Source organism: Adiantum capillus-veneris, chromosome 11 (genome assembly GCF_014529385.1).
Source record: "Adiantum capillus-veneris isolate H3 chromosome 11, ASM1452938v2, whole genome shotgun sequence".
NCBI lineage: Eukaryota > Viridiplantae > Streptophyta > Polypodiopsida > Polypodiales > Pteridaceae > Adiantum > Adiantum capillus-veneris.
In genome coordinates, this window is record NC_140941.1 from 47,208,018 (window position 1) to 47,220,261 (window position 12,244).

Below are 12,244 nucleotides of genomic sequence, written 5' to 3' on the forward strand. Positions count from 1 at the left end.
TCGCTGGCGGCTAGGAGATCTCTTGGCAGCGCCTTTGCCACGAGTCGCCTAGCGAGAGAGGGTCAGCCCTTCTTGCGGCCCCCTCTACAGATTCAGACATCTTCCCTTGCAGCTATCCCTCGTGGTCTGACGAGCATTGATCTCCGACGCCGCTGGGATTTCTTCGATTATGGGTTCACTCGCTTTCTCGGCGATTCCGCAGCAAACCACGAGGCAGCCTGCTTCAGGGTCCACGCTTTGTTCCTCGCCGCTAGGGGGACAGAGGCCTTGGACTCAGCAGTTGGTTTCTCCTTCCCCCTCTGTGGTAGGACCGAGACAGAGTGGTCCCTCGACTCAGTGGTGGGATGGTTGCATACACAGGTTCTCGAGTTCTCTCACCACATGGGAGAACTTGGAGTTACAGATTTGCTGCAGACTTTGTGGCCATTGGCCAAGTTTGCGGTGACACCCCCAGACTCAGCAGGATGTAGGCACATTGTGGTGTACTTTTTTGCTGATACGCAGTGTTTGCCTTGCTATGTATACATTCATGAGGACCCCTGGACAGAGGAGGTTGCTTTACGCACGGCTCGCTCTGCTTGGGCTTGGGCCAGGCACTCACTGCAGTCTCGCCTATCTAGAGGACGCTCGGATGCGGATTACTCCCCATCCAAGCCAGCCTCGAAGATAGCCCGTCTTGCTGCTGCGGCAGCATCTGTTCTCTCTTGCTCCCCATGAGGATCGTCTCGTGGAATGTGCAGGGACTAGGTGGGCCCCAGTTTCAGCGACAGCAGGGCCGATTGCGTCAGGAGCTTCAGCGTTGCCTAGTGGGAGGAGAGATTGATCTCCTTATGCTTCAGGAGCACCATTTGTCTGAGAGCCGCATTCGACGATGTGGTCAGATTTTGCGTGGACGTTATGATACCTTTTGGTCAGCTGCTTTTGGACCTGGAGGCATCCAGGGTGGGGTATGTATGACTATTGCGGACTCATTACAGCAGGCCATTGTGGGCAGAGGGATTATTGTGCCAGGCAGGGCTCAGTGGATTACTATGCAAGTTCAGGGTGGCCTTGTGGGCTTCCTAAACATCTATGCGCCCAATGTGGCGAGTGCTCGTGCAGAGTTTTGGTCACACATTGTTGAGTCTTTGCCACAGGTTGACCATTGGTGTGTAGGAGGGGACTTCAACATGTTGGAGGACCCTTCTGACACGATCGGAGGCAGCCATGCTACTGTGCATGGAGTCGAGTTAGCAGCTTGGAGACTCACCCTTGTACTTAGAGGGCCAGGAGGCCAATTTACACAGATGTGAGCAGGCTTTGGAGACCTTCTGTTGTGCATCGGGCGCACTGATCAACTGGAGAAAGACAGTGGCTTTCTCAGTTGGCAGTGCTCCTGTGCCATATTGGATGCCAGGAGAGGGTTTCAGGTGGATTCATCCAGGGACTGCACTTCGGTACTTGGGTTGTCAGGTTGGTTTAGACTTGTCCCCCGAGCAGCAGATTGCTCCTCTTCTCCTGTCCATCAGGAGAAAGCTGTTACATTGGAGCTCAGCACGACTTTCGTTGGCTAGTATAGTAGTTGCCAACCAGGTGTTGTTGGCGACTATGTGGTACATCACTTCTTGCTGGATCTTCTAGAGTTCTTGTATCAGCCAGGTAGAGAGACTGATCAGGAACTTCCTTTGGTCAGGTCGCGACACTCAGATTGCCCAAGCCAAGGTGGCTTGGTCGGTCATCACACTTCCCTGTTCTCAGGGAGGGCTTGGGATCATTGATCCAGCACAGCAGAGCAGAGCCCTTCTTGGGAAGTTCGTCGTCAGAGGACTTCTTCCAGGCGAGGAGCCCTGGAAGGAGTTCTTGCTGCAGAGGCTTCATGCCAGGGTGCCTCAGTCAGGAGGCCCTTGGCAACCTTCGACCAGATGGATCTTTACAGAGTTGCGCCGAGTTGGTTTGAGCAGGAGACTGGAGGACCCATTCGCTGTGAGTTTGCTTCGATCTTGGGAGCTCTTACGGCGTGGCCTAGAGCAGAGACAGCCGACATGCACGGAGGAGCGCCTACGGCAGCCCCTCGTCTGGAACCCCATGGTTAGCACTCAGAGAGGCCACTTGGTTGGGAGTCGGCCTCATGTTTCTTGGGGTCCCATGGCAACAAGTCCAGCGCGCTCTCTAGGTGACTTGCTAGAGTTCACAGGTTTGTCAGAGGAGGTGCAGGCTGTCCAGCTACAGGGCATGAGAGGGGTGCAGAGCATGTGTCAGGACATCTCAAAGTCAGTTCCAGCTAAGTGGCTCACGCCTCTCGAGCCAGTAGCACCCCGGTGGATGGGAGCCTTCACACGACTGGAGGTTCTCATTTCAGTCAAGGCTTGCTCAGAGACTGTCCTAGCCCTGTTCTTCGAGCTTCAAGGTGGGGGACGATTACAACGAGTTGCAGTAGAGGCCCCGCAGGTAGCAGAGTGCTGTTTCCAGAGGATCCGAGTTGTGGGCACCTGTGGGAGGACTTGCGTCATAGACCCTGACCCAGCAGCTCTTGAGACAGGACACTGGAGGCTATGGGCTTGAGAGTGCTGTCCACTGGCACGAGTAAAGTGGGATCCTGGTGAGTGGCTATGGAGGGACCCCTTCTCTTCTGCAGACCGCCCAGGAGTCCCCTTTTTTCAATACACTGTTCGGCTTGGACGTCATATACTTGCAGCACACAGAGAGGCCCGCCCCGCTACAGCACGTCATTGGCAAGAGGAGGGCCTCACAGTCGAGTTCTTTGCAGCTTTTTGGCAGAGGCTGTGGGACTCCAGACAGCCGAGGCGCGTCACTTTGTTCCAGTGGCTGGTTGCACACAGAGCCACAGCAGTAGGGAGCTGGCTTGTGCATAGTGGTCTCTCGGCCGCATGTGCAGCCTGTGACCAGTTGCTGGAGAGTTAGCGTCACTGTCTTTGGGACTGTCCTTCGGCCCAGCAGGTGTGGCTACGAGTTCTTCGACTGATGCCTGCCCTCTCCACGGCTCGATAGTACACTTGGGGGGCAGCGGCTTGGTCCACCCTCACCGGCCCGGCACTTCAGTTTGAGCTATCTTCCACCAGCAGGATGATAGTGATGCAGGGGGGGGGGGGGGACCTACACTCCAGCTTGCTACAGATCTTACTCCACACGAGTGGTGCAGTGAGAGAGAGGAGTGTTGGGAGCTCATCAGTGGCCTAGCTCTCTGGTTCATCTCGCGGGCTAATTGTTTCCGCATCTTAGAGGCTCGCCCTGTGCCATCAGCAGAGACTGTTCGTGACTTTTGGCTAGAGCTGATCCATACTCTCAGAGGACAGCTTGAGGGACTACAGGACAGCTCTGACCGCATGCGGGAGCGCCGCGAGGCTTTCCTTCGACTCTAGCGCCTTGGGCCTTTCTACACCATTGTCCAAGGGGTGCTCAGATGGCACTACTGTCCACCTGTGTGGCTTTTCCCTCCTCCCATCTCTTGATTTAACCTCATTGTATATATGCTGTTTTTTCATTGGGAGAGTCTCCCCATCATGCTTGTTGTAGCCCTCTCCTGCAGAGGTGGATGTAGCCCTATGGGCAGTTTTCATTAACTAATAGAAGGATCTTTTTTTCGGAAAAAAAAAAAGAATCGAGTAAAGCCTAAAAAAGACTGCACTAGGCGCAGATTCTTCAAAATGGACCATTGTCCCACTATGTCAAGCTTATCAGGATCAGCGCGAATTTTATCGCGAGTAATAATATGACCCAGATAAAGAAGCTTTTTCTTGAAAAATTTGTACTTTAAGACTTTAGCATAAAGCTTCTCAGTTCTCACTTCATTAAGAACAGTGCATATATGCGCAGTGTGCTCGGATAGACTATAGCCGTAAATCAAGATATCATGAAGATATACAACGACGAAGTTTCCGACAAACAGTCTGAACAAATCATTCATCTGCTGAATGGTAGCAGAAGCATTAGTCAAACCCAAAAAGTAAGACTAAAAACTCACAGTGACCGTAGCGTGGATGGAAACGTGTTTTAGGAACATCTTTCAGTTTGATCCATATCTACTGATTGTAGCCTGATTACAAGTCTATCTTTTGAAAAATATAATGCTCCATGAAGACGCACAGAATTTGATGCTCAACTGTGTTGGCGAGAACGTCCTAAGTGTAGCAAGTGATGGCAGAAGCGTGTGTGCATAGCGTGTGTGCATGCATAGCAATGAGAGAGAAGGCTTTCAAAAGGACCAAGAGAGCCTGAAATGAGAGTCTAAGAGTGCCTTTTTACTCTCTAGAGAGAATTTTCAGTGTAATGCATGTTTCACATTTAAATTGGGCCAAAGTTATCATTACTTTGGCCACTCCTTTTTCCAAGGGGTTAAATTGAGTAAGAGAGAAACCATGAGAGGTGATCAAAAATCAACATAGAAGAAAAAATCACATCCCATACTTCCCCCTTTGCTACATTCACTTGAATCACTCTCACTTTAACACGTAGTACAAACTCGTCAGATACAATTGTGAGGTCTCTTGGGATTGCTCTTACGATGTTGCAAATCTCTTTTCTTAGCGAGCTGCAACACCATCCTCAGCGCTCAGCGCTCAACACTGAGAGGAGAGATGCACCGTATAGAGATGGTTGAGCAAGGTATGTGTGCTCATCAAACTATGAAGCCATGTGATCACTCTCTGTCCTGTGACCTCCGGTTGTGAGTGTCTGTTCAAAAATGATTGATTGTAGCATTCTCTACTTCGTTGGAGATTATGTGTCTAACGATTGAATTTGTTTGCATGTGTGCATGGGGCAACAACTGTTAACAATGTCGATTAAATTTTTAAGAGGGGGTTAGGTCACAAGTTGATGATGTGGCAACAAGCCCGTACACACACAACCATGACCAGACCCAGCACCCATAATAGAACTCTTCTCTCCGTAAAACGCCATGCAAATTGCGCCACAAATCGCAGACTGTACGAGCAGGTGACATCACAGCATTGTAGGGAAAGTGCTGATGTGGCAACCAAGATGCATGGATGCTATATGTCCTGCTGCTAAGGTGGCTCATTTTGATGCATAAACTACAGTTATTAAAGACACCAAAGCTTCTCCTGGCTGGCCTAGCCTCCCTCATGTCTTGAAGGAAAGGTGTTCTCCCTCTGATTTCTAGTATTTGGTCATGAATGGTGTGTTTGCAAATTATTCCACACTAGTTTTGGCAGGCTTCAATTAAGTGTCCGGGAATGTGCCCTTGAAAAATATTTTACGATCTGGTATTGGGGGGTGGCGATCTCTACCCCCACATTGTAAATGCTTCACCAACAAATAGATAGAAGGATTCGATGCACCCACCTAATGTCCGCATCCAAGAAAAATATCATTGGAAGTTTGTTCTTTTCACTGACTATAATCATGTGTATGCACACTCAGTGAATCTGCCAACTGCATTGGTCACTGGTTGTTGAAGAATGTTTGCTTGTTGGTAAAAAGTAGCAAGTCGTGCAATTTACACAACAGAACTTTAGTTGCTTTTAAGCAGGGGGGGAAGGCAAATTGTTACAACAGTTTATAAACTTTTAAGATTTACACAATAGAGGTATATTTGTCTTTTTTGGGATTAAAAAAGGCTAAATGTTTCATAGGATATGTAAATTGTTGTAGTAAACAACCAAAAAAAAAAAGTAACCGCTGAACATGGTCAAGTGCTGATAGCATACCTGTACTATGACAGTACTTGCATGTTTTACCCTCTTGCTGTTTTACATTGTTTATTTCAACAACAATCAGAGAGGATATAACTCCCACCGCACCACCAGAAAATGAAGCAACAATTGGATCCACCTCACTGCACAAGGCTTGACATAGACATATAACACCTTAAAACTCCCAAATTTGAACATAACAGTGCTGTGTACAGTTAATGGATTGTTTCCTCAATTTGTTTGAAAAAAGTACCTCAATTGTGAAGGGAGGTGAGCAATCTGAATAAAGTCTTTGTAAGAGGTTCCACCTGGACCTAACTTGACTTCAAGCTGCAACTGTCTTAGTAACTGATGTTAGCCAGAATGTGAGAAGAATAAAGAGTCTGCAAACCTTACCATCGGAGCCACGAGCCCACCAAACATAATAATCCCCGCCATTAGCATCAAACAAGTTGCATAATATTGTCTCAACGTTTTTGATGTCTGTGCCCACAACAGAAACATAATTAAGGCATGAGTTCAAAACTTCTTACAAGAATTAGGCTTGACCCGATTGCAAAAGACGACGACAGTATCACGTGAAATTTTGAAAAGCGCTGCAAAAACTTGGCTTAAACATGTCATACACCGATGCGCATAGCCACACATCACTTAATAGCAATGACTGAGCAGCCGTACCAAAGGAGGGAGAAACGGGATAAACGACTTGAACTCGGGCATCTCGCTTTCATCTTCATCAGGACTTTGCTCTATGCTTTTAAGCTTCTGTTGGATACGCAGCCTGCGAACCTAAAAATGAGTCAAACACGCATGGGTAAACAAATGAATGAGAACTGTCAGAAATAAATCCAAAACGGTCAGAAACTTACAAGTTGTAAGAAGGGACAGAAGAAGTAAAAATTCACAACATTTACAAAAAATTCATGAAAGAAACAAGGAATTTCAACAAGTTTATCATGAAGAGGCAAGCACAAACATAAAAATGCTTATTTCAGGCCGTACAGTCAGATTGTAAAACACAAAAAAAGGCAAAAAGTAAAACAAGTATAAATTGTGAATTTGCCTTTGATGACTAGAAAAACAAACAAAAGAGTTGACAAAATGTTCCAACACAGCTCCTGTATTGAAGCATTCTGATCTGAAAAATAAAAGTCTTGCAAAGAAGATATACCTCTTCCAGAAGAAGAAAGATGGCATTCCTGCGACTCCTTATATTGTCTTGTATTTCTTGCAACTGCAATCGAGCAAAATCGCTCACAGTTTCCGGGCCCTCAATTATGCAAAATGCCTCAGTGTCAACACTTTTGGACCTGCTTGATAGTACAAATGTCAGAAAATTTTATTGAAGATCAACGGAAAGAGTAAACATAACCAAGGTAGGTCCATGCATACGATACGTACAATACGGTACGGTACGATACGCAATATAGTACTCTCTCAAAAGGAGTACATAAAGTACGACTAGATCTTTCTATGTTAAGTAACATTGATAAAATAGAACTAAAAGGACCAAAGGAAACATAGACTATATTCCCAGCCACTCAATCCTCAATCCAAACCAAACATATTTTTCCTTCAGCAAACACCATATCATCGCTGAATTACGTACATTTTATCATGAACTAGAGTGTGCGTCACAATGTGTGAGTGCGGGGAAATGAGCATGGAGTGTTTCCTCTTTCATTTAATCTTGTTCTTGTGTCTTTCTATCCCTCTTTCAACATTAAGGTCATTGTGGAATCTTATATTTGTGGTCAAATGATCATAAGCAAGTCATGACAATGGATATCTTACTTACAAGAAATATGAGGAAAAGATCAAAGGTACGTATGGTACGTACAATTATGTACTGATCCGAAAGTACGGCTCAAACCCAAGAGTACAAGTACCAGACCCAACCTTAACAATAACAATGTTAAACCTTGCGAATCACCCAAAAAGTTGCAAAGAATCATTCGAGATTGAACCTTACTTGTTGAGTCCTTACTTGTTTAGTTGTCATAGCTACTAATGAATTCGTGGCAAGAAAAAGCCCTAGGTTTCCTCTCCATGCCATCTACTATGAAACATATATGAATTGTTCCTTTCGAAGTAAACCAAGGGCATCAACCTTTCTAAAACATAATTGGACAGAGTGATGGGCAATCTTCAAAAGGGCAGTTCCAAGGGCTTACAAAGTTCTTGCAAGGTGATATTAAGGTTGGGCGTGCTCAAAAGAAGAAGCTCCAATACCTAAACCATATATTACTCAAGTCCTTTCTCAAATTCTCAACTTTAAGTGCATTCTTCTCTTTTTCCTGGCATGTCAACACCTCCGCATTGTCTCCTCTCCTTTACTTCACGTCTTTTCTAGTGTCTCAATTATTCACCAATTTTTTCACGAGTTTCAAACCTCCCTCGCTTCAACAATTCAAAACATAGATTACGTTGCACCTTTTACTGAAACTTCAGTGGCTTAACGTGAATACTTCTTAACCTCTCTATTCTATTCGTGCGTACTTTTCACTTAAATTTCTAGTGATACCTTCCTCTCGTACCTTTGTTCACTTGCACAGCTATCCAACTCTTAAATGACAGCAAGGATGCCTATCAGTAGCAATAGGGACATGCAGATTGATTCACGAAGGAAGGCAGATATAGCAGCTTGGAAGCTGCCAATACACAAAAAGATCACTTTGACAACCTATGAAGGACCCCACAAGTCTCCATAATCTGTATGTATGATTGTGTTTTGTAGACTTGAGTCATCTTTTTGTTGAGATATGCCCAGTGTACCGCCCTGATGTCCAAGGAAAACTACATCTAAAACTGTTAAATGTATGTCATGTATGAGAGAGAAATATTATATGCGCATTACCCAATTGAACATGCACACATGAAACATCTGTACAGAAACATACATACATATATCATATATATCATCATTATCTGCAGTTCATGCCACCGAGCGCCTTATACCTAGAAACAAACTATTGCTTACATGTCAGGTCTGTTGATAAAAATCTCTGTAGATCCATTTACACGCACTCAAAGACACACACACACACACACACACACACACACACATGTGCCGTAGAACAAGCTTACATTTGAGTTTCTAAATTTTTAACATACACCAAATGGTGCTGGAAATTTATACATAGAACTCCAAAAAAGTACCTTCCATTGTCAGAGTTGCCATCATGGAGGCTTGAAGACGGAGCTGAAAGCTTGCGTCTCCTAGTCGATAAAGGAAATGATGAGCTGCAGAACCTTCTTGGATGCATAATGTGGCCCCAGAGCTGAACCTGTAACTCTTTTCTAGCTCTGCACATGCTGAAGAGTTTTCCAAACCCAGAGGCTGCCAGTGAAGGAGTGTCTGTGGTCGAGTTGCGGAGCGCCATTCCGAGCTCCTGTTCCTTGTAAGCTTCAAGAGATAAGACTACTTAGCTTTCGCTGCTGAGGCTTCAAGTTTCTGCGACTGCGTCCACGCTAGGGTCTTGCAGAAGAGAGTTGCATGGCTGCTTCATCCCGTTCCTCATTCGGATCATTCACATAACCAACACTAATTTTGTCGTGTGGCCTTAGCCCATATGCTAATATGCTAACGAAAGGATTCCCAAAGCGCACAATGTTATCTTTACTTACCATATGCTGATCTATATCTATACTATCTTTATTCTGGCTCCCTCCCCATGACACATGGCATATTCTCCTTGCTCTGGCCAGCTCCGGTGGTGTGCTCTACAGCCCAAGGCTCAGAGTGAGAAAAAGAGAGTGAGGCGACGGAGCCGCCGGCCATACTAGTAATTTTAAAAGGGGGAGTCCCCTCCGCCCCACTCCTCCTTCATCCGACATGTGTTCTTTGCAACCCCGGTCACACAACGATAGAGAGAGAGAGAGAGAGAGAGAGAGAGACACTCCCATGCAAAGTCGTGCAAACTTTCAGTTGGAGAGAGAGGGGAAGAGAGCAACTCCCTTGCAGAGTGCCAAAAGAGAGAGAGAGAATCTCTCAAGATTCACACTCTTAATTATTTATCAAAATCATGGTCACATATACCATACTAGTACATTCGACCTCTTCTCTCTCTTTCTTCGTGCAGTCGGCTCTCTTCCCCCCTCTCCCTTCAACTGACAGCCTGAACGACTGTATGGGAGTCGGCCTCTCTCTCTCTCTCTCTCTCTCTCTCTCTCTCTCTCTCTCTCTCTCTCTCTCTCTCTCTCTCTCTCTCTCTCTCTTTGTGTGTGTGTGCTTCTCACAACGATGTGTATTGATATGTTGCCCACATCAATTTGTCTCTCTTTGTGGTAGGAGGGTAGACACACAGCTGAAATAGGGAGGCAGGGTGACCAAGGCGGATGCAGGCTGACACGAGCAAGAAGGGTGGATGTGGTGGTTGCAGAGGTGCAATTTGAGGCAAGTCATGGAAGCGTGGGCATCCAACCAACAAAGGACGCTTCAACTGTAAACGATAGGCCTAGCAACTGTCGTTAAGCCTCTCTCTCTCTCTCTCTCTCTCTCTCTCTCTCTCTCTCTCTCTCTCTCTCTCTCTCTGTGTGTGTGTGTGTGTGTGTGTGTGTGTGTGTGTGTGTGTGTGTGTGTGGAAGAATCAAAGAAGTGCCAATGGCTTCCCCCACATGTAAGAAGACACATAGCTCGCCGGATGCCCACAAGGCCTCCTTCATGTGGACAGGGAAGAGGATGTCGACAATAGAGAAGGAAATGAGAGAATGGAGAAATGAAGTGGAAGAGTGGAGGAAGGAGAGGAGCAATATTCTTCAAAGATGGAGTGAAGAAAGAGATGGCATGCGTAGGAGGATCACTTCGCTCGAGGAGAAAGTGGTCATCCAAGATTCCATCATCTAAAATCTACAAGGTGAGCTTCTTGAAGCCAAAAGTAGGCGACTTGAAGAAGGGGAATTTATGCCTTTCGTGATGGAGGAGTTGAATACAATCAAAGAACAATTGTGGATCATCAAGGGAGGAGGAAAAGAAGTCATCTTGGGTCGAGGTCATCACCAAGACACAAAAGAATTCATCTTGGGTCAAGGTCATCACCAAGACACAAAAGAAAGCGGAGGCCCTCGAGAAGTGGATCAAGGTTCCCAAGAAAGGGAAAGGTAAAGAGGCTTCTTCTACACCTACCATCATTAACATGACCCTCAAAGAAGAGCAAAGAAAGCAGATATGAGCCTTACATGTGAGGATCAACGGCCTCGAGGATGTCAACAATGTTGAAAAAGAGGTCACAAGCCTCATGTCCATGATGGGGATGGAGAAGCCTTTACACACAAAGGCATGGAGGGTGGGTAAGAAGAGTGAAGGCCCGGGAGAGCCCTCAAAGGACAGAGCACTCATACTATGTTTCCCCTCCTTGGAAGAGAAGAAGGAGTTCTTGAAGAACAGGACAACCCTCAAGAAGACAGGTACTTTTCTCGGTGATGATCCCACCCTCTCACAAGCAGCTTGCATGAGAGAGGTGATGCCAAAGATTACAGCAGCAACTAGGGAGAAGGGAAATATGGCATTCTACAAAGATGGTCGGGTGGTGATTGTAGAACACCTCCGCCTCTGACGCATCTCTCATTACTATATTGCAACAGCAGTTAGCAGAGATGCAAAGGCAATTTGTGGAGCTACGCTCTACACAGGTCTCGTTTTCACCCATCACCATGGGTACTTTGCCTCTTCAACTCTATCTTGACCCCTTCAAAGGGGAAATGAAAGAGTGTGAAGAGACTGATATAGACTTGTGGTTGGTGAAATGGATCGCCTTCTTCTATATGCATCATTGTACTGACGCTCAACATCTTGGGCAACTTTAGTTCATGCTAAAGGGGAAGGCCTACTCTTGGTGGGTTGGGTTACGACATGACGGTGTGATACCTATGGGACCATACGAAAGATGGCAGCTTGGAATTGTAATGGATTTTATAGGTTGGATGTGGGCACCTTTGAGGATAGCTTTAAGACAGGGACATTATATTCTTCTCATAGACTTATCAAGTTGTTGGATAGATGATGCCACATGTGACATGAAATTGATGGGAGACACCATGCCGGATTGTAACGAGATTTGATCATGGGAGCAGAGGATCAGGGGGAGTAGCAGTGTTATTCAGAGAGGAGCTACAACCACTTTTACAGATTGTACAAAGAGATGATCATGTTAGATACATGTGGGTGAGGCTGAGGGCCGACACATGCCAATTTATATACATTGCCATATGCTACTTTCCCTCCAGTACATTAGACTATGATGGGCCTAGAGGGATGATTTCACAGTATGACCCAACAGTGGATGGTTATCTCTTGGCACTTTCTGTCTCCTTTCAGTACAATATAGCCCAAGTGTCAGGAGGGGAGGACACATACTTGCTACACTAGAGAATGAATCAGTTTATATAGAGGAGATCTATAGTCGTCTATGTACATCAACCAGAACAAGACTCTCAATGGAGGAGATCACCACTTTACTGTTTGAGACATTGCATAACGCAGCAGCAAAGCCATACCCACAACTTAGTCTGATCAAAGACGTCGTACTGGGAGCATGCCTCATAAAAATTGCTATGATGAGGAGTGTAGAGAGACGTGCTTCAGAGGGATC

The 12,244-nt window shown here is 46.0% G+C and overlaps 1 protein-coding gene across 1 annotated transcript in view; it reads right to left on the reverse strand.

Annotated features, from left to right (window-relative positions):
- LOC147447196 (protein ORANGE, chloroplastic-like) overlaps window positions 1-9,231 on the reverse strand; it is a 70,981-nt gene extending 61,750 nt beyond the window's left edge. The window contains exons 1-6 of the mRNA XM_086523078.1: window positions 8,814-9,231; window positions 6,826-6,964; window positions 6,333-6,443; window positions 6,051-6,137; window positions 5,908-5,984; window positions 5,670-5,797 (exon numbers count right to left, since the gene is read on the reverse strand). Coding sequence (XP_086379204.1) covers window positions 5,670-5,797; window positions 5,908-5,984; window positions 6,051-6,137; window positions 6,333-6,443; window positions 6,826-6,964; window positions 8,814-9,037 — 766 coding nt within the window. The 5' untranslated portion in view covers window positions 9,038-9,231. The remainder of the gene's footprint in view (window positions 1-5,669; window positions 5,798-5,907; window positions 5,985-6,050; window positions 6,138-6,332; window positions 6,444-6,825; window positions 6,965-8,813) is intronic.
- Window positions 9,232-12,244: the final 3,013 nt, after the last annotated feature.